Source organism: Suillus subalutaceus, assembly GCF_016647625.1.
Source record: "Suillus subalutaceus strain FC151 chromosome Unknown DFJ58scaffold_191, whole genome shotgun sequence".
Lineage (NCBI taxonomy): Eukaryota > Fungi > Basidiomycota > Agaricomycetes > Boletales > Suillaceae > Suillus > Suillus subalutaceus.
In genome coordinates, this window is record NW_024540440.1 from 36,151 (window position 1) to 62,869 (window position 26,719).

General features: G+C 48.6%; 9 protein-coding genes across 9 annotated transcripts; 7 read left to right on the top strand and 2 right to left on the bottom strand.

Moving 5' to 3' along the window:
- Positions 1-1,044: 1,044 nt before the first annotated feature.
- Positions 1,045-4,488, top strand: DFJ58DRAFT_818192 (coatomer subunit gamma). Its single transcript, XM_041391843.1, has 11 exons — positions 1,045-1,343; positions 1,399-1,557; positions 1,605-2,056; positions 2,105-2,238; positions 2,286-2,464; positions 2,512-3,011; positions 3,063-3,160; positions 3,208-3,342; positions 3,390-3,628; positions 3,680-4,094; positions 4,171-4,488. Exons 1-11 carry the CDS (start codon positions 1,113-1,115, stop codon positions 4,407-4,409), a joined length of 2,781 nt encoding a protein of 926 aa, XP_041237114.1. The 5' UTR covers positions 1,045-1,112; the 3' UTR covers positions 4,410-4,488.
- Positions 4,489-4,585: 97 nt separating this feature from the next.
- On the top strand, positions 4,586-6,970 carry DFJ58DRAFT_818194 (fumble). The gene is made up of 7 exons (XM_041391844.1): positions 4,586-4,878; positions 4,933-4,998; positions 5,051-5,990; positions 6,039-6,276; positions 6,343-6,404; positions 6,464-6,557; positions 6,619-6,970. The coding sequence occupies exons 1-7, from the start codon at positions 4,783-4,785 to the stop codon at positions 6,686-6,688; spliced, it is 1,566 nt and encodes a 521-aa protein (XP_041237115.1). The 5' UTR covers positions 4,586-4,782; the 3' UTR covers positions 6,689-6,970.
- A 465-nt stretch (positions 6,971-7,435) lies between these two features.
- DFJ58DRAFT_170232 (uncharacterized protein) lies at positions 7,436-10,104 on the top strand. The gene is made up of 5 exons (XM_041379010.1): positions 7,436-7,891; positions 8,003-8,572; positions 8,628-9,155; positions 9,203-9,729; positions 9,785-10,104. Exons 1-4 carry the CDS (start codon positions 7,512-7,514, stop codon positions 9,726-9,728), a joined length of 2,004 nt encoding a protein of 667 aa, XP_041237116.1. The 5' UTR covers positions 7,436-7,511; the 3' UTR covers position 9,729; positions 9,785-10,104.
- Positions 10,105-10,122: 18 nt separating this feature from the next.
- On the bottom strand, positions 10,123-15,717 carry DFJ58DRAFT_170235 (uncharacterized protein). The gene is made up of 22 exons (XM_041379011.1): positions 15,482-15,717; positions 15,321-15,418; positions 15,033-15,266; positions 14,299-14,983; positions 13,456-14,247; positions 13,203-13,403; positions 12,997-13,155; positions 12,659-12,947; positions 12,587-12,607; positions 12,162-12,537; positions 11,953-12,108; positions 11,862-11,903; positions 11,569-11,808; positions 11,316-11,519; positions 11,234-11,263; positions 11,070-11,184; positions 10,940-11,014; positions 10,871-10,884; positions 10,763-10,819; positions 10,576-10,706; positions 10,449-10,524; positions 10,123-10,392 (listed from the first exon to the last, which is right to left on the bottom strand). The coding sequence occupies exons 1-22, from the start codon at positions 15,561-15,563 to the stop codon at positions 10,213-10,215; spliced, it is 4,257 nt and encodes a 1,418-aa protein (XP_041237117.1). The 5' UTR covers positions 15,564-15,717; the 3' UTR covers positions 10,123-10,212.
- A 66-nt stretch (positions 15,718-15,783) lies between these two features.
- Positions 15,784-18,709, top strand: DFJ58DRAFT_818214 (Sec1-like protein). The gene is made up of 13 exons (XM_041391845.1): positions 15,784-15,927; positions 15,987-16,067; positions 16,120-16,231; positions 16,283-16,491; positions 16,543-16,647; positions 16,699-16,882; positions 16,937-17,172; positions 17,221-17,311; positions 17,363-17,437; positions 17,489-17,655; positions 17,712-18,186; positions 18,250-18,351; positions 18,402-18,709. The coding sequence occupies exons 1-13, from the start codon at positions 15,796-15,798 to the stop codon at positions 18,509-18,511; spliced, it is 2,079 nt and encodes a 692-aa protein (XP_041237118.1). The 5' UTR covers positions 15,784-15,795; the 3' UTR covers positions 18,512-18,709.
- Positions 18,710-19,199: 490 nt separating this feature from the next.
- DFJ58DRAFT_818219 (uncharacterized protein) lies at positions 19,200-20,154 on the top strand. Its single transcript, XM_041391846.1, has 4 exons — positions 19,200-19,291; positions 19,349-19,512; positions 19,573-19,681; positions 19,734-20,154. Exons 2-4 carry the CDS (start codon positions 19,458-19,460, stop codon positions 19,792-19,794), a joined length of 225 nt encoding a protein of 74 aa, XP_041237119.1. The 5' UTR covers positions 19,200-19,291; positions 19,349-19,457; the 3' UTR covers positions 19,795-20,154.
- An 835-nt stretch (positions 20,155-20,989) lies between these two features.
- DFJ58DRAFT_719077 (uncharacterized protein) lies at positions 20,990-23,802 on the top strand (the record flags this gene model as incomplete). Its single annotated transcript, XM_041384562.1, has 5 exons — positions 20,990-21,061; positions 21,095-21,546; positions 21,592-22,162; positions 22,218-23,453; positions 23,551-23,802. The coding sequence occupies 5 exons, from the start codon at positions 20,990-20,992 to the stop codon at positions 23,800-23,802; spliced, it is 2,583 nt and encodes an 860-aa protein (XP_041237120.1).
- A 199-nt stretch (positions 23,803-24,001) lies between these two features.
- Positions 24,002-25,247, bottom strand: DFJ58DRAFT_170439 (uncharacterized protein). Its single transcript, XM_041379012.1, has 5 exons — positions 24,958-25,247; positions 24,843-24,898; positions 24,727-24,784; positions 24,278-24,668; positions 24,002-24,221 (listed from the first exon to the last, which is right to left on the bottom strand). Exons 1-5 carry the CDS (start codon positions 25,142-25,144, stop codon positions 24,209-24,211), a joined length of 705 nt encoding a protein of 234 aa, XP_041237121.1. The 5' UTR covers positions 25,145-25,247; the 3' UTR covers positions 24,002-24,208.
- Positions 25,248-25,321: 74 nt separating this feature from the next.
- Positions 25,322-26,379, top strand: DFJ58DRAFT_818226 (splicing factor 3B subunit 5/RDS3 complex subunit 10). The gene is made up of 6 exons (XM_041391847.1): positions 25,322-25,346; positions 25,398-25,440; positions 25,493-25,516; positions 25,577-25,598; positions 25,657-25,780; positions 25,838-26,379. Exons 1-6 carry the CDS (start codon positions 25,344-25,346, stop codon positions 25,883-25,885), a joined length of 264 nt encoding a protein of 87 aa, XP_041237122.1. The 5' UTR covers positions 25,322-25,343; the 3' UTR covers positions 25,886-26,379.
- Positions 26,380-26,719: the final 340 nt, after the last annotated feature.

Here is a 26,719-nt window from a genome sequence, read left to right on the forward strand (position 1 = left end):
CAAGTGGTGCTTTCTACAATGTGCACTCACCAACTAGTTCATTGAAAGCTTGTTTGAATGTCGGGCTATGCAAATCCATCAGCGTGATGCACTGGCAGCACTGCGTTTCGCCCACGAGATGAAGTAGATCATCAACTACCTTGTCTAAAACTCCGTGCAACGTCACGATGCCGTAGGAGGTCATAGATCTCCTGCCATGCCACTACGCAAGCACTCAGGGTTGAACGTTGAAACCCTGACCGGGACCCAGCGCTGCAACCGCGGCCTGGTTTAATACCACCGCGCGTGCACGAAGAAGTCGAGTGGCGCATGTTCAAACTCAAAGTACTAGTGTGTACGTACACTAAGATTCTCGAAGAGTTATACATGTTCAATGTTCAAACCCATCCTGCCCCGGGCTCTTGTTGTCAAAAGAAACAATCAACGATGACTCAGATCTGCATGTATCTGTCCCTGATGGGTGGAGGCTGAGCTGAGCGTTTTTGATAACCGCTATAGCTCCAACTCGAGCCCTGCGGTTGCATGGTCAACATGATGGACATGTATGGAAGACATCTGATGACATCCCGTATTATATCTAGAAAGGAACAATAAAGAGAGCAGGATTATGCGGGGAATAAAACATGGGTCTATGTCTAAAAAGCGACGAATTGAGAGCTCATGACATAAGATATACTGACCACAATCTTCAAAAACTCAAAGGGAAACATACGTACACCCTGTGCTTGAAACTTGAAGCCCACGGTGGACGTTCACTACTGTACTGGTCAGGGCAGGTATAGAGGTACCGACACAGTAGAACCTCAACGTTGTGAGCTTATAATGTAGCAACCGTGTTGGTATCGACACTGCCGAGGGAGGAGGATGAAAGAGGCGTGAAATGATGGCCCGGGAGGTAGTGAAGTATACAGGCTAAGTCCTGGTCATGTATGCCTTGACCGCACGGCCGATCTCACCAGACGGTCGACGTGTAAGTAGATGGTGACTCAAACGAAGTATTGGAGTGTGTTGAAGCGCTTGATCAAACAATGACCAAACAAATAATTCAGCTCGACCACGTCGTGCATTTCGCAATCGCCGACCTGCAGCTCGCCCTTTGATCGCTGTCAGCAATGGCTTACGCCTCGAAAAAGGAGGACGAGAGTGGCCTTAGTTCTTACTATAATAACAAGACAACAATTATTCAAGAAGCCCGTGTTTTCAACGACTCTCCAATTAGCCCCAGGAAATGCAGGGCCCTCCTTACTCGCATTGTCTATCTGCTTTACATTGGGGAGACCTTCAGCGCGCAGGAGGCCACAACGTTGTTCTTTGGAACGACAAAGCTCTTCCAACACAAGGATGTATGTTCCCATTATCTTCCCATTGCCATGCAATGACCAGCTTATGTCTATGAAGAGCGCCTTGAGGCAGATGGTGTATCTAGCCATCAAGGAACTCGCAACCACCGCTGAAGATGTCATCATGGTCACAAGCAGTATTATGAAGGACATGCAACCAAACTCCGAGGTCATCTACCGGCCAAATGCGATTCGTGCACTTTGCCGAATCATTGACGTGCGTTTGCCCAAATTATGGAGTCCCATGCGCTCACTGCTGTATAGCCTTCCATGGCTCAAGGTGTAGAGCGTTTCTTCAAAGCCGCAATTGTAGACCGAACGCCTTCTATCTCATCTGCGGCACTCGTGTCCTCATACCATTTATTCCCTCTCGCAAAGGACGTAGTAAAGCGTTGGGTGAACGAGGCTCAGGAAGCGGTCAGCGCAAAGTCATCATCGTCCTTCTTCCCCGGATCATCAGGCGGTGGTTACCTCAATTTTGGCTCGTCCGGAAATTCAAACAGCGGTTACCAACCTATCCCTTCGACGAGCTACATCACTCAATATCATGCACTTGGTCTTCTATACTTGATTCGCCAGCAGGATCGGATGGCTGTGACTAAAATGATACAGCAGCTTGGCGGGGGCAAGTCTGGTGCAGGCACGACGCTTAAAAACTCCATGGCTCTTTGTATGCTTATTCGGTATGCTGCGAAAGTGATGGAGGAAGATCCAAAGTACGTCTTTAGACGGGCTATGAAATCAACTCCTTATTTTGGTTCTAGTGTTCAAAGGCAGATCCTCGATCTTTTGGAAGGGTGGCTACGTCACAAGAGTGACATGGTCAATTTTGAGGCAGCACGTGCTATCTGCGAGATGAAGAATGTCAATGCTTCGCAACTCACCAAACCAATAGCGGGTTTGTAACTGTTGAACTTTGATTATTTTTATCTGACTTGTTTACAGTGCTCCAGCTATTCCTCTCTTCTCCCAAACCTGTTTTGAAATTTTCTGCAACCCGGACACTGGCTACTCTCGCTTTAACTCATCCTGCTGCTGTGGCGTCGTGTAACGTCGATCTTGAGAATCTTATCACTGACCAGAATAGGAGTGTGGCAACATACGCCATCACTACCCTGCTTAAGGTAGAGATGAACTTGAAATAATTCTACATCCACTAATTGTCCCCTAGACCGGAAATGAGGCGTCCGTTGACCGCCTCATGAAGCAGATCACTGGATTCATGTCAGAGATCAGCGATGAATTCAAAGTCATCATTGTCGACGCCATTCGCTCGCTATGCATTAAATTCCCGACGAAACACGTTTCCATGCTCGCTTTCCTTTCGGGAGTTCTTCGTGATGAGGGCGGATATGACTTCAAACGTGCCGTCGTCGAGGCTATGTTCGACATGATCAAGTTCATCTCAGACTGCAAAGAGCAGGCGCTCTCACATCTGTGTGAGTTCATCGAAGACTGCGAATTCACGAAGTTGTCTGTGCGGATATTACACCTCCTTGGCCTCGAAGGTCCCAAAGCTCCTCAACCGACCAAGTACATCCGGTTCATCTACAACCGTGTCGTACTTGAAAATGCCACCGTACGAGCAGCAGCTGTTGCAAGTTTGGCCAAGTTCGGTGTCAATGCGGTGGACGATGGTTTACGAAGAAGCATTGGCGTTCTACTAAACAGGTTGGTAGCTTTTTCTTACGCGTAGAAAAAGCTGCGAACAAAAGTTGTCAGGTGTTTGGATGACGTCGACGATGAAGTTCGTGATCGCGCCGCCATGTACTTGAAAGTCATGAAGGAGGCGTCTCTTGCGGATACTTATGTGAAAGAAGGTACGTTTGGTTTTTCGACGATTTCTAGTGTCTCATGATTTGTACAGAATCTGTATTCTCACTTGCCGCGCTCGAGTCCAAACTCGTTGCGTATGTCAATGATGTTGATGCCAGCGCACAGCCGTTCGACGCCTCGTCGATACCAAAAATCAGTCGAGCTCAACTTGCTGCTGAGTCGACTAGTCAGTATTCTTGTTTTCTCTTATTCTAAAGTCTGACGCATTTTCAGGACCAAGCACGCTAGACACTATTGCTGCGCCCGCAACGAGAGCTTCGGCATCTCCACCACCTCCAACCGCTGCAGAAACGCAATCTGCATACGTACAGCAACTTGCGGATATGCCACACTTTGCAGAGTATGGAACCGTCCTCAACAGCAGCGTAAAGCCTGCACAGCTCACGGAATCCGAGACCGAGTATCAAGTTACGTGTGTTAAGCATATATTCAGAGAGCATATTGTGTTCCAGGTCAGTAAACTGCACTGCACTTCATGGCGTTGAGTCTGATTCGGTTCCCAGTTCAATGTATCAAATACCCTCCCGGATACTGTACTGGAGCAGGTGGTCGTGGTAATGCAACCACAGGCCGATTCTGGCTTGACAGAAGACGCTGTCTTCCAAATCGACTCTCTGAGTTGCGCCAATTCACCTGGAATTGTCTATGTTTCTTTCAAGCGGGACAACCCCCGGGAGTATACCACCACCTCCTTCCAATGTATCCTGAAGTTCATTTCCAAAGAACTGGATCCGTCGACGGGTCGGCCGGAAGAAGAGGGTTACGAGGATGAATACCAACTGGAGGAGGTTGAACTTTCAGCCGGTGGGGACTATATCATTCCCAGTTACGCGTCTTTTTCCTCCGAGTGGGATCGTTTACGGTCTGGTGCGACTGCTACAGAAACATTTTCACTTGGTGCCATGGAAAGTATCAAAGGTCCGTTTCACTCTTTCTGTACTCGTCCGCAATTTTTCCACGGCTGATGCAACTCACATCTCATCCACATTTACAGCTGCCTGCGACTCTATCATTGAGCTGCTCAATATGGAGCCTTTGGGTGGCACGGAGACGCCCAGTTCGCCATCTGTACACACGCTTCAACTTTCTGGTCTGGTAACTGGAGGAGGAGGCAAGGTGCTTGTCAGGTGCAGAATGACTTTCTCGCGAGGTCAGGGTGTTACGCTTGAACTTGGGGTGCGTGCAGAGCAGGAGAATGCATGTGCCCTGGTTGTATCTGTCGTCGGAGGTTAGAGCTAGATGCGCTTGTATCACATGGTGTCCCACTGGTCAGACAATTATTAGTAATGCATACAAGACTCTGCTATGTTCACACGTCGGCTGGGAGATTAGACATTGTTGGAATGACCATAAGGAGTAGTTCCATATTCCGGTAAAGGCGGTCCCCGAATCGTTCTAAATATCGGAAGTCTCAAGACAACGGATGGCATGAGTTTTGAAGATTTACATGATTCAAATTGCTCAGGGAGTGTTCGTACGATTTCACGGCTATCGTACCACTTTCCAGTGCTTTTAAGTCACACATAATTTCTGTGATATAGTGCTTGAGCTCATTCGAGTTCACTAACTCTGATCTGACCGCAACAAATTGTCATCCAGACTCGCGATGTATGCCCCCCTCCCACCGCCGTCGCTGCCCACGCCCAAGGCTATCCGTGTTAATACTAGAGGAGCAGTGATACTCGCCGAGGAGTCACCCGAGGTATGCATTGTCACCTGTTGAAGCTATGCATCACCTTGACTCCTTATATCATAGACCCGAGACAGTCGAGGAATATACCTTCCAAACTATATCGAGCCAGTTTCACATATCGCAATAGATGTGAGTGCTAGTCAATCTATCATCCTGGTTACTGACATCAGGGCTATCGCAGATCGGTGGATCACTGGCGAAGGTCGTTTACTTTACTCGCTCTCCGCAGTCCTCTTCATCCCCATCTGTGATAGCTACGCAGGGTGGTTCCAGCGCTAACAGCTTCTCGACGTCCAGTGCTGGCTCCCCATCCACGTCCCCACCAAACGTTACTTGCCCTATCCCCAGCAGCTCCTCGCAAACCCGGAACGGCACCCTCACACCCCGTATCCTCGAATACCATTATAACGGAAATGGACACAGCAATGACCACTATCCCCCCGACACCCTAGATTCCCTCGACACAGACCTTTTGCACTCTAGCATCCTGAAACGCACAACCGAAGTCCGACACATCCCTGGCGGCTCTATTAATTTCGAGCGGTTCGAAACATCTAATATTTCCGCGCTTATCGCCTTCATATCGGAGCTCATAACTCGTTCTGCTGCCGCGAATGGCGTCTCTATCGAGGAGATGCGCCGCGGCGTTAAGATATCAGCCACTGGCGGCGGCGCACACAGGTTTGGCAAGCTGTTCGAGGGTGAACTCGTGGTGGACGTGCAGAGAGAGGACGAGATGGAGTGTCTGATCGAGGGCATGAAATTTATGGTAACGATCCCAGAGGAGGTGTATTACTTCTCGGATGAACTCATCCAGGAAGTGACCCATCACATATCAAAGGACGTACAGAACGAGATCGTATCGGATGGTCCTGCGCCCAGCACGAGTGCAGAGCCTGTTCTGGAGCGGCCATCGCCAGACCCGCCGCGGTATGCCGTGACATTCGAAACCAGTGAACCTTCTGCGCATCTTCCTTGTTTGCTTGTCAACATCGGATCTGGTGTGTCTATCATAAAGGTGGATGCTGATGGGTCGTTTGAACGTGTCAGCGGAACAAGCCTTGGTGGGGGAACGTTATGGGGACTTCTCAGCTTGTTGACGCCCGCTCGGACATTTGATGGTAAGTCGAAGACTTGAGGGCTTGATCAGTGTCTTATTTTTGGCGCAGAAATGCTTGCACTATCCGAAAAGGGCGATAATGCTAGTGTGGATATGCTCGTTGGTGATATCTATGGTTCGGACTACAGCAAGCTTGGACTCAAATCCACCATGATAGCAAGTTCCTTTGGCAAGGTTTTCAGGAGCAGAGGCGAGGCGAAGGAAGAAGGCGAACGCGGGACGTTCCGAGCAGAGGACATTAGTCGAAGCTTGCTCTACGCTGTATCGAACAACATCGGACAGATTGCGTGAGTTGCCAGATATAGATAGCACTGGAATGTGCTTCCTTGGGCATGGGCTGACAGCACGTTCAGGTACATGAATGCAGAAAAGTATGGTCTAGACAGGATCTACTTTGGTGGCTTCTTCATACGTGGTGCGTCGAATTCCTTATATCTTTGATAATGTAATGTTGATGCGATGTTTACGTTTCAGGACATGCAGCGACGGTAGCTACATTGTCATATGCTATACGGTTCTGGAGCAAGGGAACGAAGCGAGCGTTATTTTTCCGGCATGAGGGATTCTTGTGAGTTGATCTATCGCATCGCATTTACATTGAGCAGTCCCAAATGAAAGTTTCCTCGTAGGGGATCAATCGGAGCATGGATTAAGAATATCGACGTGGAAGAGACGCCAACATCAGAACTTTCGTCATAGCTGCTGTCACTGTATTCCTGAATTGGACGCCTGGTCTGTTCTCATCCGCACTATTTATACCGCTCATTCCCAAAGTTTTCGTTACTTATTCGAGCTTTGCATATACATTGTTTATGCGCCTTCAGATAGGCTTACCTTATGTCCTTGTACGACGGAAGGATAGAGCGAATCTAATCAATTTGCAATGTATGAGAACGTGCTTATGGACATGGCACTATAGTGGCGCACAGGCCCAGGCTAGGTGGACGTACCGGGCGGCCCGAATGGAAACCACGATTCTAGTATGGAATTACGGTGTTTTATAGTTCAAACAATGCGCTGCACTACACTACAAATTGGTCTATAAGTGCATGAGGCAGTGTTTAGAATGTGAGCTGCGCCTATCCAATTCCGATTCACTAGTGGGGTTGATTAATAAACTTGGCGCTTAGCTAGCTGGCTAGGCATTGCCTAGACTAGTTCCATTTAAGATCAATGACTGTGACTGCACAGCAGTAAACATCAAGGAAGTGTAACGTCAAGCCTGAGTTTCTGTCAGGGAAGTGAGCACTAGTTGTTATTTGACAGTGCGAGCGGGGATAGCCACGTGGATACCCTGTGAATCGCATCCGACCTTCTCCTTTAACCGGATTTCAGCTGTGAATCTAATCCCCTCGCCACGAGCTCCGCAGCACCCTACTAGGGTGAATATTTAAATGATTCAGTAGTAACAAGAAGGAATGATTCATAATTATGTTGCTTTCTTGTATTACCCCCTCGGTGACGACAAGTAGCACCCGTGGGAATATTGATCATTATAGCAGAGTAAAAAAAGGTTGCGGATATGGAATATCAGCAGTCCATATACAAGCCTTTGTCATGTCTCTCCCTTGAAAGCTGTCCCCCATCAGCCGCCATGGACAACGCTCACTTCCCTGCTCATCGTTCACAAACCAATAATCATAGCATATCTGCTTCTTCATCTGTACTTGGCGACGTCGACGCCGACGACCAGAGTACAGTTTCAACACCTATAGCTATTCAGGACGATGAAAAGCCTCACAAAAAGGCTCACGATCCTGAAATAATTGATAAGGGCATCTCTGGAAAGAAGCCTCGTCATCGTCACAGTCCAAACCAGCTCGCAGCACTCAACGAGCTCTATGAGAAAAATGAGCATCCCAGCCTAGACGACAGAACAGACCTAGCTGAGAAGCTTGGAATGTAAGTTCCCCTTTTGGGTACCCCTCATAATTTTATTGATTTGGTCGACGGGCGTCTTTTGTATTTATGCGCATTCAACAACCTATATCTCATGCGTTTACTTACTTTCAGGGAAACGAAGACTGTTAATGCGTGGTTTCAAAACAAGAGAGCTTCGACCAAGAAGCGCAATAAACCAGCAGCCTCCGCTTCCACTGACGCACCGCCCCAAAAAAGTCCATCATCTACGCTTCCATCAATAGCAAACCTTTTAAACTCCTCATCACCTCCACCCAGTGCTTCCTCACGTAATATTTCATCCCGCTCCAATCCTTCATCATCACGCAAGAAACAGAAGGATATTCTGCAACTTCATGACCATGAAGCCAATTACAATCATGACAAGTCTTTCGCCCCCGAGTTCTTGCCACAAGATCGGTTTGTGCCTGAGAACCAAACTGTCGATAGCGATCGGCACCATGCCGTCTATGCCGAGAGGGGCCACTTTGTGCCCGACGCGGATAGCCGTTTTGTCTCCGAGAATGACGGCGCCAGTGATGGCGTTACGTCTCGAAAGGGCAGAGGCGAGCCCACTCGCAATAGAACAACCCCTGAGCAAACCGAGGAGCTTCGTCGCGCTTATGCGATGAATGCACATCCATCCAAGGATGACAGAGAAGAACTCGCGGAGCGAATTGGCATGTCAGTAATGTATTATCAAGATAATCGTATCATCCTACTGATCTTGCATTGACAGGCGCCTCCAAAGCGTGACAAATTGGTTTCAGAACCAGCGCACCCAGGCTAGGAAGCATAAGGAAGACCATCATCCCCTTACATCCTCGTCACCTGCAACTGCAGATGGTTCATCTCACCCACCTTCTGTCAACGATGATGATCATGGGTCTTTATTGACCCATCTGAACCTCCCTCCAAGAGCATCTCATCCATCCCTTGACCGTCACCTGCCTATTCCCCCTCCCTTCCTCAAGTTGTCTCCACCTGAACTTGATGATGTGAAGGTACCGCGCAGCCGAATGTCTTTGCCTCCATCTTCGAACCCTCGTCTTACCTCACCCCGCATGCGAAGAAGCGTCACACCATATTCAAGGGACCGCGAAGAGATGCCTCGGACTAATGAGGGCATCAAAGGAGAGGACGCACAATCTCGTCCTCGCCGCTCTCGCCCTGAGCCATACCAGCTGGAAGCGCTCAAAAAGCTGTTGCATCGCACATCGACGCCAAGTATCGAGCAAAGGAACGCCCTTGCGCTGGAAGTGGGAATGTATGTCAACTCCATCTTGGCATATCCTTTACTCACCTCCCCGCCAGGGACATTGGCAAAGTCACAAATTGGTTCCGTAACATTCGCCAAACAGCCCGTAAGCGGGCTAAGCGTGCTGGTGTTCCTCTTCCTCGCGCCCCCAGGGGCCGTGGATATCAGTATAATTTTTCCCGCGAAACTTCATCAGGCTCGTCTTCCCAAGAGGAAGACGAAGATGATGCAATGGATCTGGATGACGACACCATGGAATTTGATGTCGACGAACGCAGCGAAGAGGACTTCCAGGAGGCAGTGACCCCTGGCATGTCGCCTTCTCCTCCTCCGCAAAAACGCATTCGGGCACATGTCCCACTTCCGATGCCTCGTGGTGTGGGCAACATCGGTGTCGAAAGCATGGGCGTGGGACTCATTGAACCCACTGCCTTTCAAGAGCTTGAGATGGCCGTGGGAATGTCTGCAGGACCTAGCGAGTATGTTAGCGCAGACACGGGAATGCACAGTACAACATTCTCTGGTGTGAAGATCGAGGATGCGTTGCTATTATTGAGCTTTCATCAACATATTGTGCATTAGGGTATGTGGTATATCTGGTATCCCAGGAGCAGGTTCTCACGTGTTGTTTCATGTAGATAACTGATCATTGTTCAGAGCTATTTATATCAGCAACATGATGTGTTTCAAAGCCTGCCCACCAAGTGTATCGACTATCATAACCCATTTGCCTGTTTTTGTGATCTTCGCTCCCCATCATCATCCCACGATATTGCATACCGCATGGATGCGTCCATATTCATTATTGTTGCTTAATTGCCTATATTTTCTTTTTGTTTCTTGCCATCATTTCCAAAGTGCATCCCACCCCTCGTACAATACATGATCTCGATCTTATCTCTCTGTACTGGCACGATTTGTATGCTTTCCTGGTATTTAAACAAATGTGTTGCGGTGCATATAACTATCTAGTCAGTATTTGTATGTTTGTTTGTCGTAGATAATTATTCCGTGTTACAATGACAACTGTATGTAGAGCTACAGCGAAGATGAGGGACTGATTGATTTACACTGAATTGCGTCTTGCGCTTCTTCCTTTCTTACCCTTGTTGTTATTTGCGCCGTAACCATCGAGGTATTGAACGGGTAGCTTTCCCTCCTCTTCCCACTTGTCAAGGATCTCGACCGCAGCGAGATACCCCTTCTTCTGGATCTCATCGAACTTGCTAAATTGGAGTGTGCCATACTGGACGCGTGTGAGTTTCATACATGGAGACAGTCAAGATATGAGAATATCCGTACCTCCTGAACCGGCATCTGCATATACAGGCAGTTCCGTGTGACTTTGGCTGCCTCTAGAGTGTGCACGCTCGATACACTTCGGATACGTAAGAACAACACAAACTGATCGTACGGTGTGGGAACTCACTAGGCCAGTCGACTTTGGATCTCGGTAATCGCAGGCACAGTTCGAGCGCTCGAGAAGGGGTTCCATCGGTTGAACATGAGCCACCACCCAGAAACAGAGTCACCAAAGTTTCGAGGGGAATTGTCATCAACCTTGGTAATGGAGTGTAAGACATGGAAGTAGGTGACGATTTTCAATAAAAACCTACAGAACCAACATCCGCAGCAAGCACAATACTAGCGCCCATCGAGAACATTGTCGACACCTAATGCTATATTTAGGGGCCATCCAGAATCAGTAGTGATCAACTACTCACGGGTAGGTTATCAACTGCGGAATGTGATCTCATAAGCAATGGAATACAAAATTGAACGAAGGAGCGCACTATATCCACCGTCAACAAGCATGCTGCCGTTATCACATAATGGAGGCAGTAGTCCAACCAGAGTCATGGAAGCACCTGTATCAATGACACTCGTGAGTTCGTATCAACGGAATCAGTTCGACTACCTCACGGATGAACCTCCAGGCATAACCACTTTCATGGATCTCCATGCGGGATGTGTTGATGTTCGTAGTATTACAGAAGTACGGTAACCACATGTCTTCTATGTGAAGATCGTAGAAAGCCTGACAAATGTGTTAATTATAGGTCCAGACTAACTTCCCGAAAACTTACTTTGTATATAGTTCTGTTAAACTCATGTCCCTAAGGCGAAACGTGAATGTGGGGCGATACGAAGTGTGACCAGATGACTTACTGTGGTATAAGCAACAAGGGGGTATGTAACATCTGAAAGTATCCTCCAAATATTTCCCATTCTTCCGCTGAACTGCTTAGCACGACTAGTGCTCATTATAATGTCGCATTCGCGTGCGTAAAGACCACCTATAAGTGCACCGATACTAGTGCCTGCGATGTAATCGATAGGAATACCACGCTCCTCGAGCGCACGTAAGACACCCTGTTATCTTATCAGCAAGTGATGACAACTGCACGGAGATACCACTGACAAGATGCGAGATGCCACGAGCCCCACCACCACCGAGGACAACTCCGACAGATTTTGCGCAGAGTCTCCTGGCCAGACGAGAGAAATCATTGATCATGGGATGTGGTTGCGGTCTTGAGTGCCTAGATCTCCCCCTGTACTTCTGAATGCCACTTTGCACTCTATCCTTGAGGTTCTTGAATGCGATGACAACATCGGGATCTTGTATCTGGGTGGTTTTCACAATTGGAACTGCAAGACCCTATTGTCCACGTTTAAATACTAATCCAACAGTGAAAGTCTATGTGTACACACCGGAAGTTCGACGTGAATATGTTGGTGTGCCCAAGGTCGATTCTGTATCTTTATGAGATCAGCCATTCATAAAGCAGCTCTCGTAACACACTTTCAGCCATTCGCGTGTCGACCCAGGGGCTACGGAACGTTCGGGATGGAGCAGCACAAGCTCTTTCCGTGCTGTGGTCTTCATTGAAAGTAGCAACCTTTCGTATTCTCCAATGCTCGGATCGTCACCCATCCCAACCACCATTACAAAGTCCGCCTACCAAGAAGGGTTACAGCGTTCTAAAGCCTTGTGAACTATGAATGACTTACCTGTCGGATACAAGTCTGCGTCCAGGGGCTGTTGACAGGTGAATCAGCGACATAAAGCACTGTTCGATATCTTTGCTCTTGGTCTGCGAGCCAAGCTGCAGCCTTGAGAGTGCCCATACGAGAGAATGCGTGACGGCCAAGATGACCTGACACAGAAGCTTGATTCAAATACGATGTCTTCGCGCCCATCTCTTCCAATGCAGTCTTCAATTTCCGGGCAAAGGTGTCTATAGGGACATTTCGCGATACCGGGAGAATGGCCACAGTCTTTAGGTTAGTGTTGTTCCGTCCCAGTTCAAACGCAGTATTGCGTGTCTGGACATCGCTCGACGCATCCATCTCATCACGTACACGAGAGGCGATCGTCCGGAGCAACCTAGACATACTTGAAGACGAGCCCGATATATATCAGAGATAACGCTTACTGTGCAGTTGTCTGAGGATTTCTGAACATAGCATGAAAATAAAGCCCACGAGCATGGGGTTTGAGTACTTACCTTGAGGAAATGGCATTAAACAGCGTCTGGGGCATTCTAATCAGCTCGGAGTCACGGATTGCATGCATCGTAGTCCTGCGCGTTGAACTGGTAATGACGTCTAATTCTCCAACAGTATCGCCTTGTCCGTATTCGCCAGTAATTATGACTTTACCGCCTTCTCCCTCGGTAATTGCTCGTAGTCGTCCATTGATGACAATGTAGAAACTATCGCTAATTTCTTCAGGGCGCCAAAGAACTTGGCCTGCGTTGACGTGCATCCAGTCAAGAGAAGCGTCAATTTGCAGGACTACCACATCGTTAGCATGTTACAAAGGATGGTTCAAGGCAGTGCTAACCTAGAGGTGACAGCAGTGAAATGAGACGTTTTGCTAATGTAAGCTGCACGATAGGTCGTTTCTCCACCAGACGTTCAAGAGAGTGAGCAGGTAGAAATCCCACGTAAGTATCAGTCTTCGCTTGGATGTCGACATATGAAGGTGTTCCGCAGAGAGACGCTTCAAATAACATCAGGATATGCAAGAGCCGTCTGATATAAGCATACCGAGATAACCCGCAATTCCTCCTGGTTTCACGGTAAACAGCCTGCGACTCTGGGCCTTCTCAGGCTCTTGCTTGTGTTCGGATGTGTAGAGAGACTCGGTGTCTGAGCTTGTCGATCTCGTCCCATGGGGCGCATTGTTTGGCCGGGACTCGTCGGCACGTAGGAGAATATCCAAGAAACCTTCGACAACATAGTAAAGACCTGGTTTGTGTGCAGTCAATCATCGTCTATACTTGACTGATGAGACTTTTACCAGTATTCCGTTCTCCGGCCTTCACAAGCGTCGAGCCAGCAGAGAAGAAGAGGATCTCGACTTCGTTGTCCAAACCGCTCATGTAACTGGTCGTGGTAGTAGATGATGTTCCCGTTATACTCGAAGCGCCGTCATCCGCAGTCTCTAAGAGCGACAGGGAGCCAAAGGGAGACGGAAACACGCCGTTCGGAGAGCGCGTATGATCAAACGGCGGGAAAGCTGGTGAATCCTCGATGGACTCGTTTCCACTCATGGGTGGCTGGAGTAGACCAATGGACTTCGCGATGCATGACATGACTTCCTCGCGCAGATCAAACTCTTCACTATTCAGACGGGTCTGTAGTGGGTCGCTTTTCTGCAGCCGAGGGGTTTCCAAGATGCTAAACGAACGCGCGAGTTTATACCCGTCACTGCCTTGCCCAGTTGAGGTATGCAAGTCGCCAGCCTGTACCTGATTGCGAGGCGTACGAACTGGGATCCCCCGCATAGCAAGCGGACTATCTGTCAAGCTTTCTCGTGATATCACTGAAGATGTATAGCCACTGTTAGCAGAGGCCAGACCAAGAGATGGGGCGAGACTGAGGTACTCGCTTTCAGAGTCAGACCCCTGAATTGCGACGTCGTCAAAACGTTGACGCAGGTATTGCAGGCCACCACCCTCATAAAATGATGCCGGAAGAGGGTGACATGCAATTTCGTTGATTGCCTTCTCAGTTCGAAGGACCTCTGTCGTTAGCCCCAAATATCTGTGTGCCGCATTGAATGTAACACGCGAAAAGCGGGTCAGGATTACTGAAAATATCATGAGCACAAAGTGAGAATTTGATCTCGCAGAAATTATACCTTGTACGATATGACTGGTTGCCTTGGGAAACTTCTTTGCAACTCTGCGAAATGCTTCTGCAGGGATGAAGGCCAATGTACTGTCCTCTTTCGCCCTGGCCACGATACCATGGTGGAGTTGGGTCGTAGGATTAGAGTCTGATCGCGAGCGGGAAGCGCGCCGTTGCGGCGACCTAAACCTGTCTCCGATGTGATACGGGGGCGTCGGACCAACGGGAGAAGTCGCGTCTGCGGGATGAGCGGTGGAACCAGACGACGAGATGGATGTAGCACGGGAAGGTCGGGAAGCCACGGATGCGTAATCTAGGCTAAAGCGAGACACGTCCGAATCCGCGCGGACAGTACGTGATCGAGGTGTTCCTCCCACTCCACTTACAGGATTTCTTCCAAGAGCATCGGAGTGACCATCTTCTTGCCAGCTTATCTTTATGTGCTCAGTGAACAAGCTGAGAATGCTGAATAAGCTAGACAGGGTTCCACCACTCCCAACTTCATTGATAAGCTGGTATCCGTTCATATCCTCCTCGTCCCATGTCCCATTTTGGCAATTATTCTGGCCTGTTTGAGCGTATACCTGGACCATGCCATCAACGACGCAATAGAAGCTCCTGTCTTCGTCCAAAGAGATACTATCCCCGGCGATTAAGCGTCTCGTTGCAAGATGCCTTGCCAATTCATGGAATACCTGTTAAGATATGATGGGTTGATCAACATAGACGATGCGGATTACTCACCGGCTTCTCAAGAAATCCGAAGACACGGACAGCTTGCAGAAAATCGTCCAAGTAGTTGTGAAATGCTGGGGGAGGCTCTGTTGTATTCACATCTGGGTGAAGTGCATTCACGTCAGGCTTCACCAACGGCGGCTCTTTCAGTGAGGAGTACGTGTTAAGGTATCGAAGGCGTATCCAATAATTCAAGGCAACTGCTGAAGCTAAAAATATGATGGCAAATGACCAAAAATTTAGCTAAGTAAGTGTGAGCGATTTATATTTCAAGCAGCAATCTTGGAAACCACTGACTGTTAACGTCATAGAATAGGACAGAGCAAAGTAGATGAGACGAGGAATAGTGATGGTGGAAAATGCTATCAAAGCTTTCGCCCGTGATAGGAACCATACTGCCGGAATACCGTACCGTAAGCTTCATCTGATACGCGAATAAGAGAACGACATTGGCCTACATATCACCCAGAAAAAGGCAGAGAGGAGGGAGAGAAGAGGATGTCTTCCGTCATACTCGGGTGAATTGGAGGCATGCTCCATGATGGACGACGTCCCTATGTTCACGCCAGCTTTGAGCGTCTACGATTCAGCTTGTTAGTCAATGCGTTCAGGGACTGGCAGTCCTTATAGGCTAGGGAGTTAATGAACGTTTGATACGACGTAACGGTTTGTAGGCTGAATTTGCCAAAGAAGGATTTGGGAAATGTCACCGGGAGACTGCGGACCGAAGAGTTTAGTATGAGTGGCTGTGTCATTGCACGTTCTCCACAACATGGCAGCCGCGTCCGCATCAGCATCTGACGCGCAGACCTCATATGGGACCGAGCGAGATAACGAGCCCAGGTTGGACGTAGAGTTGCTCAAGGACACGGCAAGAAAGGCCTTGATCGACACTCTAAACGCGGTGCGCCCTTTGGTTCCCGTACATCTGTTTCGAGTGAACTGAAGGTTCATTATGTACAGGTAAATGGCGTGAAGACGCTCGTGCTTGACCCTACTCTTGCGGGGCCTTTGGGACTCGTCACAGAAGTCGCACTTTTGAAGGTACTTCTTTGCACTGTCACAATGTTGATTGCGTGATTCACTTCATCATTAGCACCATGGCGTGGACAAGATGTTCTGGCTTGAGCCAGGCCCATTGACCTCGACGGCAACAAATGTCGTGTACCTTTGTCGCCCGCTAATCAAGTACGTCAAGATTATCGCAGGTCTGAACTTCCTTTTTGTGTTCGGTCGTGCAGTGGACTCAGTGCATGCAGATCAGGTCAAAACCCATATTCGAGAGTCGCAAAAGCACAGATATACACTCTTCCTTGTACCTCGCATCTCTACTCTAGTATCACGGATACTCGAGGAAGAGGGCATTCTTGGCGATATTACTATATCTTCCTACAACTTGCAGTTCATTCCGATTGCGGACGATGTTATCTCGCTCGAGAACGATGCCGCGTTCAAGGAGTTATGGGTGGTATGCTCATCATCCACATATTAACGGTGTAGCGTAGCTCAGTCCATTCAGGATGGCGACGAAACCGTGATCTATAACTCTGCGTTAGCACTCAACTCGTTGCAGAAGGTGTACGGTCGCTTCCCTCGTATATTAGGAAAGGGGGACTATGCTTCGGTATGCGCTTCCATACTCCTGCATAGCTCCAGATGAAGCCATTCTGTATAGCGGTTGGCAACCCTTCTTACGAAATCGCTACCTGATCAACCTTCTCCCTTGTCAGACCCCTCGATACCTTCTGCGCCGTTTGACTCGCTCATTATCATTGACCGCACTGTTGATATGGTCACACCGCTTCTAACCCAGCTGACATACGAAGGCCTCGTCGACGAGTTTATTGGTCTCAAGAACTGTAAGCAGCTATCCGCAAGATGCGAGAACATGACCGATATTGACATATTCGTAGCTCATGTTGAACTACCAGTCAGCCTCCTCACCGTCCCCGCTGCACCTAACCCTTCGAATCCCAACGCCACCCCATCAGGATCTGCGTCTATCACTCCACTTATTAATGAAAAGACGAAGAAGCACCACCTCTCGACTGCCTCCGACCCGCTATTGGCTGAGCTGCGCGACTTGAACTTTTCATCGGTAGGGAAAAGACTCAGCAAAGTGGCACACCGATTAGATGAAGACTACAAAGTGTGTACTTCCACTCATTGCCTTGATACAGTCATTGACAAAGAAAAGGCTCGGTTACAAGCGAAGACTGTCGCGCAGATTCGCGACTTTGTTGGCAAACTTGGTGGTCTTCAAGGTGAACACCAGGCGCTGAGACTTCGTAAGGGCAACTTTTTCTGTTTTCTAGGAATATTCTCATTTCTCTGCAAAGATACTGGCCTATCGGAGATGCTCTCTCTGAAGACACGCACGGAACTATTTAACAAATCGCTTGAAGTGCAGCAGAGTAAGCACATTTGCTCATGGAATTCCTCTTGGATTTGATATCCAAAAATAGATCTTCTGGCATCGTATGAGGTCTCAGCTCAGATTAGTGCAGTCGAAGATATGATTGCACAAGGTGCAAGCATGCAGACTATCGTACGACTGTTGTGCCTCGCCAGCATTACTAGTGGTGGAATCAAGGCTAAATCTTTGGACAGTGTAAAACGCGAGCTTCTCCAAGTAATCTCACTCGGTTTTGCCCGTGCTTATTGTGAAGCTCACAATCCATCTTACAGGCTTACGGGTATAATTACCTCCCCCTGCTTCTCTCGCTAGCGGCGCCCCCTTTGGCTATTCTGCTGCCCAATCCCCTCCCAATTTCCGCTGCTCCCGCTGTCGCAGGAAATAAATACCCCTTCATAACCCTACGCAAATCACTCCGACTTCTTATTGACGATAACCCTGAAGCACTGGAGGAGGTTGAAAATGATATCAGTTATACATACTCTGGATACGCGCCTATTAGTATCCGGCTGGTACAATGTGTTGCCCAGAAGAGTGGAGTCATCAGTAACCCTGCAGAGAGGAGCAGTGCAGACGACGGGAATGGCAAGGGCAAAGGGTCTAGCGCCAGAAAACTCCATGCGCATCCGATTGTGGGCTGGAAAGGCTTTGAGGACGTGTTAGGCACGATCCCGGGAAAGACGTTTGACATTGCACAGAAGGTGCCTGCATCTGCCAATTCTACAGCTTCTTCCGTTACTTCCTTGAGTAAGTCTCCGGGTCGGTATCATTCACAGGCACTCCACTATGCTTACATAGATACCCAAATAGTGCGCCCACAGGAGCAAACGACCACAACTGCCGTATTTTTCCTGGGTGGATGTACGTATACTGAGATTGCTGCCCTTCGTTGGGTTAGCCGACAAAACAAAGGTGACATTTCATTGCACTCTAGCGTAGAGATGATGTTGACTTTTCGGCAGGTCGTAAATTCCTCATCGTCACGACGGGGATTGTGAGTGGGAATAGCTTAGTCGATAGCATTGCAAGCACTGGGAAGAACCTTTCTGCAACTAAGGACGTGAACACCTAGTAGTGTTCGATGAAGCAGACAGCTGGTAGAGTATATATATACTCATGGCTGTAAACTTTGATCTAGTGCTAAAAAGATCTACTTGTTTTTTCCACCGACTGCCACGCATGTCGTACATATTGCTGATCAATACAGGAAGAATTGAGTCTAAAAAAGGGATCCTCACTAGGTTTGTTGCCTTAGGGATGAAGAAATGTGGAGTTGGTAGAGAGTTTGCAATCTTAGAAGCATGGATACGAGTTTGAATATTTCGTATCCCGGCCCAGACTTGGATCAACACCGACGCGACGCGTTTGTTTGCCCAGCTTTGATTTCTGGACCCCTGGTACTTGGTGGGGTCGATACGAAAGCTACTCTAAGCTACTTGGTCTTCTCCACTGAGCAGCCGAATTGCGATGACATCGTAGTCTAATTAACGAGATCCCAATTCGACTCTAAGTTGACAGAAAACGTGTGCATTTACCCATGGGGGATGGTAACTGAAAATGACAGTTGACAAGTGCATGGTCGCTGGTTTCACCGTTTCTTCGATGGCCAAGTGCACCTGCAGGGTTGCTGTGACGGACAAGGTTCTTCTTAAATACATTTTTTGTTAAATATTTTTTGTTATTACGTTAACTACAGTGACCGGGGTCCCATCTGGCGCGAGCCCTCACCGGGTCAACAACTTACGAAGAAAAAGGTCCGCCAAACTTGAGCCAATATGAACCTTTCCTCTCTTCAACAGACCACACCCACGTCCCCTTTTCACATACCTTTCAACTTTTGCCGATCTCAACGGTAAGCCGACCCGATTATTATCCTCTTTACTAACTCAATATTGACGAGGCTTTCTAGCTAGCTTACGGGTCGAACCGTGCACTGCCCCTTTTATCAGCGTCCTCAACGAGTTCGCATTAACCGCATTTTCTCGCTTACACCCGAATTGCTTGTTCTTACTTGAACTATGGCCCCCCGAACAGAATCGAAGAGCGTGTCTGAGAAACCCGCAAAAAAGACCAGTATGTCCCCGTCGCCATCAAATATGTAGTTGATCGCTTATTTGTTCATTTTCTCTTTAGAGTCGTCCGGCTTAGGCGGGAGGAAAAAACTCAGCGCATTTAACAAATTCATGCAAACTGAGATGGCCCGGTTGAAGGAGGACGAACCTGACATGTCCCACCAAGACAGGTAGACTAACTTTCCCGCCTCTACGTCTGTCTGCTAATCCACCAATCTGTAGGTTCAAATTAGCAACGTCTAACTGGAAGAAAGCAAAAGAAAACCCCAGGGCTACTGCCTGATTCCTATATCACCACATCGCTACGATCGATTACTGCTTTGCGCTTTCCTCGTCCCTTGGCCTCCTGTTTACTTGTTGACGCTCGCTTCCGTCGTGCTATATCTTCACATTTGACTGTTAAGCTGCGCATTCCTTGCCGAGTATTATTCATATCGCCTGTCATTCTTTCTGTAGCCCTCTTTCTGTGATTTTTCTGTTCGGGGTTTTCGTTGTCATTGTGCTTAGTGTTGCTACTAATTTCATCGTATTCACGCTGCTAGTTGACTTTGCATTGCAATTATTTTGTTGCTCTTCTGCGTCGGGTGCTTATGTCTTCACCGCATTGACAAGTGGCAAGGGGTAATAACGTTTGGAGTATTCAGATTGGGGGTCAACTTGAACCACGATGAGATCATGACACGACATAGGTTGTTCTGCCGATTTATACAATCACCTGACGCCTAGGTCTTTGCCAGACAGCCAGACCGATACATTCACGTGGACTTGTAGCTAAGTTACTATTGTTTGAAAGCGAACACCCTCTAAAATAAGTAATAATGAAATAGGCTGTCTCAGAGATTCTGCTGGAAATTCCACCCTGTTATCAATTGAATCAGCTGGAGAGCGCGCGTGGAGCCTCTGAACTCTGAACGTGAACGCTCAAGTGAGTTCAATTTGTATCGGAAATAGATAAGCCGTAGCGTTGTCGTCGTGGTGTACATCAGATGCATCATCATGCATCAATATTCATCAATCGTGGAAATGACGTACTTTGTATGGCAGCATATGTGCATTGGTATAGCCCCTAAGACATGTTCCGATGAACTCCGTACCATGTCATCGTAGGCGCCCTAACAAGTTAAGTCTGTTGTCGTCCTGTAACACTAGTGTATTCCGCTTTTCTCCCTCTCTCTCTCTCTTCTGTCTCTCTTATCTTTCTCTCTATCTGCTCTGTCAGGCTATATCTCTTTATCACCTCCAATTGTATCAATCTTATGAAGTGCGTCGATAATGAGGATGCGTTGTTCTCCTTCGATCCTTTTGAACTAGCGTTGAGTTCAAACGATCAGATCGATCAAGGTCCGTTCCCTTCTTCCTTGTGTTAGTTTCTTACATCAATCACCACCTGCACAGCAGACACTCTATCCGATTCTCACACCATCCAACGAAATCGACCTATGGAAGCAAGCAGACAGCACGATCCAGAACCTAGTGATATGCTGGGCAAGGGCAAAGGTCCCTCATTACCAATGCCCATCCCAACAGCAGCTTCCAGTCGCGATTCCCCTGTAATATCTGCACGATTACCGCCTACCATCGAGTTACCTCTCGAGGGTACTTCGTCATCTTCTCGGCTACCATTCGTTTCCATTACAGGGGAACATGATGCGATATCGGTACCACCAGATAATATTAACATTTTGGGCTCAGAAGACCACGATGTACAACTCGCCGCATCATTGAGTAATGATGATTGTGTATTTATGAATGCCTCATTGCCCGACAAGGGGAAAGCAAAGGACCTAGCTTACACGTTGCCTCCTCTCTTATTCTCCACAAGGAACCTGCGATATCACACCATTGACTGGCCGTCCCCTAATCCTGACTCGCCGACTCCAACTGCGGGACCTTCCTCTTACGGTTCAACCCACACCTCGCTTCCCTGCGCGTCCTCTAGTCTGTCTCACTTAGGCTCCCAGGCCTCCGAGAATAGTGCACAACAGCCTCCGGGACTGACGAGAGTGCCCTCTCGGAGGCGATCATTATCCAACTTGTCAATTCATTCCACGCGTTCCTTAGCTGCTCGATCCATGTCAAGGATTAAAGTTAAACTGGGCTCATCGTCCAAGGGCCCGGGCAACTTTGCCCGCAGATTATTGTTCAGGAATAAGGCTAGCGCAGCCGCGACATCAATAGATCTCAGCCCTGCCGGCTCTGTGTCGGATCCTTTCTTAGGGGACCTTGCAACAGCAGGGCAAGATAATTCAACATGGAAAAACCTTGAATTCCAGCCTTGTCCGAACATCGAGTTCCCATTAAACGCACGAACCCATATTCAACAGAGCTCCGATGGTCCTGAAAGCCTCAATAGCATCACAGGCAAAGACCGCTCATATTCCTCTCCGCTTCCTCAGTCTGTCTTCGACATCATTCCTCGTGGCAATAGTGATGTCTTTGCCCCCGTGCCTTTGGCCCTGCAAAATCTCTTCGATGAGGCTTTGCCCAGAGAACTGAAGCTGCAGGTCTTCTCAGCCTTAATTTCCCTGCACGAAGACGAATTTGAGCTGTGGAAGTCGTCGGGACGATGGACTGCCTCAAAGGCATCCTCATCAAAGTACCGCTGGATTGGCAGAGATCGTGGGATGCGCGAGCTGGTGAAGTTGAGCAGGGTAAGCCTGATGTACACGGTGTTGCAGTACTGCAATGACTCATGTTATGTGCCAGGTGTCAAAGGCGTGGCGCTCACTGGTCTTTGATGGCCAGCTGTGGATGGATGTCGACCTCAAGGCATTCCCAAACCTTCCGGCGCCCTTCCTTCTGCGTCTTGCAGAGGCGCTTGGACCATTCGTCAAGAACATGGATCTTACCGGACACACAAAGCTTGATCACAGCACTCTGGGACAAGTCACGACCAGCCTCTGTGTACGCTCCGCGCCAACCATCGACTTCGCATATACACAACTCTTGGACTTGAACCTGACAGGTTGCAGTGCGCTGACTACGCAAGCATTACACAACCTCGTCATCCATTCTCCGTTTTTGCGCAGCCTTTGTGTTAAAGGGTTAAAGGTCGTTGACAACACGACGTTCGATGTTCTCGCGCTCTGCCCCCACCTGACATCCCTGAACATGAGTCGGTGTTCCAATATTAACGGAGACGGGCTCCACAGATATGCAAATGCCGTGCTAGGGCACCACGGCCAGCTTGCACTGAAAGAGCTTAGGCTATGCGGATTGGAGGGTATTTATGACGAGGTCCTGGGAGTTTTAGGCAGAGCGGCACCCTCGTTGGAAATCCTCGATCTGAGCTATTCTCGTTCTCTGCACAACTCAGCGCTGGAGGCTTTTGTGGCGTGTACAGAAGAAGAGAAGTCAACGGAGAGCGTGGTGCTGACTGCGCGTGAGGCAGGGCGGGAAGCGCGTGATAATGGGCGCTACCGGAGGCGAATCACGAAACTCCGACATCTGTCGCTCTCGAACTGCAAGCTGCTTACAGATATCGCATGCTCCAATCTAGCGCATGCAGTGCCGCGTCTGGAGTTGTTGGAACTGGCGGGCATTGGGACGGCGATGAAGGATGAGGGGCTTGTGAGGCTTTTGGAAACCACGCCACTTCTCCGAAAGCTGGACCTTGAGGATGACGCGGATATCACCGATACCGTTCTGAGCGCACTGACCCCCAGTCCACCAAGGGGCTCCGGATCAGAGTCAACACAGCCCCTGCAGACAGGGCAGGCACTGGAGCACCTGGTTGTGTCGTTTGCTGTCAGCATCAGCAACGAGGCCTTCCTTTCTCTCATCCGCAATTGCCCTCGCCTTAAGGTGTTGGAGGCAGATAGCACGTCCATATCCGGGGATGTCCTCAAAGAGTTCGTGCGACGAGCGCGCGAACGGAATGCGTCCGATGCAGCTTTGGTTGCTATCGACTGCCGTGCTGTGGGTGAGGGCTCCGTCAAGGACGTTGCTGCGATAACTCGCCCTCGCAAAGGCTGGTGTGCCTGGGACGCGCGGAAGCTCGCGTACCTGGACGGTCGGGATAAGGAAGAACTGAAAGCAGGGACAGGATGAGTGCGATGAGAAGCGCATTGTGTTGAAGTCGTTTTATAATTGGCAAACTGTGGATGCTGTTCAAGCTGCGCGGGGACGGCATCGGCGAAATTCTCGGCGTGCGGGATCAGATAATCTTGAGGACGTTGCCCAAACTTCGGGGCGCTTGCGGTGGTGGTCTCCCAGTAGTGGGAGGCGTTCGTCTGGTAGTGACACCCCAGATGGGGTAGTTAGCGAGCGAGAGGGATGTGTCATGATGTAGGATCCTTATACTTGTACGCTTTAATATTTTCTTTGGTCTGTTTTACAAAGCTGATTGTGCACTTTATCCACACAACGAGCGTTCTTCGATGTATTACTGATATTTCCCTGTTGATCACGAGTAGGTTAACTGTATTATTTCAGACCATGATGTGTAGAATGAGAGAAGGGCCCAGGAGATAGTGGTCCCAGTACGTGGCTGGTGTTAACTTGACGATTTCTTCTCCTTCCGCCTTGCTTTCTTTCCTGCTTTTCGTTGCTGCGCTTCGTCAGCTGCTGATAAAGGAGTACTTTGTCCTGACTGATCTGGTGTATGGGCAGCCGAGACACTATCTGCTATGGGTAAGACGGATGCGGGCGACTTCTTTTTCGGCTTCTTTGGTTTCTCGGACTTTGAAGAATTATCATCATCTCCGTATCCTGTGAATGGGTGAGTTTTGGTAGGGACTACGAAAGAGATCAAGGTCGAGACTTACCTGAGGCTGCGAAAGGATCCATCCGTGGTCGTTTCCGTCTGCCACCTACTTGTTCCTTCGGTTTCTGGGACTTCTCTTTCGACCATTCGTGATTTCCCCTTGTCCTGTGGTGGCAGCGCTTCTTCTTCCATCGCGTCCTCGTCGCCCGACATCTCAGCCTCATCGAATACTTCAAGGTCTTCTTCTTCTTCACTACCCATTTCCTCCAGGTTCTTCCCGTACTCTGCACGCTCCGCCATTTTGCTGGTAATTTTAACTGGAACACGTTCACTGCTAGTAGAAGCAGGTCCATGTGCCGTATTGTTTGGTTCTCCAACTTTTACTAGCTTTGCTTGGGCGATAGCGTGTTTAATAAACCTGCCAGCAGCTGCTTTATCGATACCGAGCCTCTCTAAAAACGGGTGGGACAATTAAAATGAGAGTCAACGTTGGGCACAAAGGATCCTTACTTTTCTCTTCGGAATCTTCTGCGCTTTTGATTTTGTCAAAGTATTGACGGACGCGGTCCTGACGCGACCACGAGCATCAGATGTGTCAGAACCTGCACTACAAGAGACGAGCGCACCAATTCACCGATGACAGGATGCGTCCTGGGATCGATTCCTCGTGTTTTCAGGTATACTGTATGTGAGATTAGCAACTCTGGACGAGCTAGCTAGTGTTTGACGATGAATACGCACCAAATACAAGATCGTATAGTACATATGGAAGAACCACTTGCAATTTGGCCTGCTGGATGGTTTCGAGGGCTACAAGAGTCTCGGGAAGGCTCTTGGTGAATAGAGGCTCGAGCTGAATTTCGAGGTCATCGAGAGAGGCGTTGAGGTTGGCTACTTTGGTTCGTAGTCTGTCCTCGTTGGAAGCCATGCTTTTGCTAAATAAGCCGCAAATTTTTCCGCAGAACGTTAACGAGCCAGACTTGAGCCAGACCAATTGAAGGAAGACAAAGTGTTTCTTCGTCACAGTAGTCTTTGAGACAAGGCACGTGGACATATCTCGTAGAGTAAAAATAAATCAAATATTTAATTGTGAAATCATCGAAATCAACTCCTTTCTCTCAACGATCATGGTGAGTTTAGTCAGTTCTATAATCTGACTATTCTGACTGATTTATGCGCAGTCCTCTGAACTCAGGTATACTGCTAACACGCAACTGGAGCACCGTGAGTACCATTTGTCGTTCAATGTAATGTATCTCACCCTTCCTTCTTTCAGTACACGCTCGTTACACAGGAACTGGTATGTTCCGTTTTTTTAATATCTCAGTGGTTCGTTTCTGATGTTGCCTTACTCCTTCAGGTCACGCAGACTTGACAAAATAGTACGCCAGCCATTTGAATCTGTATTACCCACACTAAGTACTAAGCACGCAATAATAGTGACTGGATCACACATCAACATAGAGATACGTTATCTTCTATCGTAGGACACCCGTCATTGCTTTCGTATCTGGCTCTTGCAGACGGAGAAGCTATTGGCCGGACAAAGTTTGAAATGACAGAGGTATGTCAGCTGGTTCTAAAAACTTGGATCATGATCATGGGTTGATAAATCCATTAGCGAATGCTGCAGCCCTGTGGCCCCCCTCCCAAGAAAGACGAAGATTGAACTTTCTTATATACTTCTTTCATCGTACCTCCGCCAGGTACAGGGACTGTATTCATGGGGAATCCCTTTTCGTCACAGGTTTCCTTAGCATTTGTGGGTGCTCACGACCTGATGACATTCAAACGTGCCAGTTTGTAATACATTCCTGAGATGTGTTGATAATCATGACGTTTGTATTCAATTGAGAGACCTACGCTGTCAAGATATCCCCTTGCGCTTATCATGAACCCTGGTATGAGTGACAGTGCAGGGCCCTTGAATCAAACTCACAAAAAGCAAGAGAGGACCCTTCATGTCATGGGACGTGTCGAGCGGCTTTCGGTAGGAGATCTTCCGTTGTGGCTTCAGGAAGATGCTAAGCTTATCTCGGCAAGTTGACTTGTTGATTTGGCGTCGAGTGCTATGAGAATGACAGCAGTGAGCGATCCTCTCGGTGATGAGGCGGATATGACCATCGGGTATTTGTCGCATCACGTCCACATCAGCTGGTCGAGTTTGTACCTGAGGATTACCCTGGCACTTTCCGTTATCTTGGAGCGATTATGGGGAAACTAGTGATTTTGGTATGTAGTGTGTACATAGTATTACGTCTTGCCTTTAATCTAAAAGAGGGAAAGGGATGATCGTTGGGCTGGGGTGGAATCTGCCGTCACGAACGGAACACCAGGAGTTATTGCTGTACTGGGGCATCGCATTAGTTGACGCTCGTGATATGAAGCTTGTTTAATGCGGATTTACGGAGGAATTGAAAGCGAGGAGCAGAGTTGCAGTACTTTGTGCTGGTTGTTGTACCCGTTAAGCTCGTGTCCTTGTTCTTTGAGTCGTTTCGGTAGT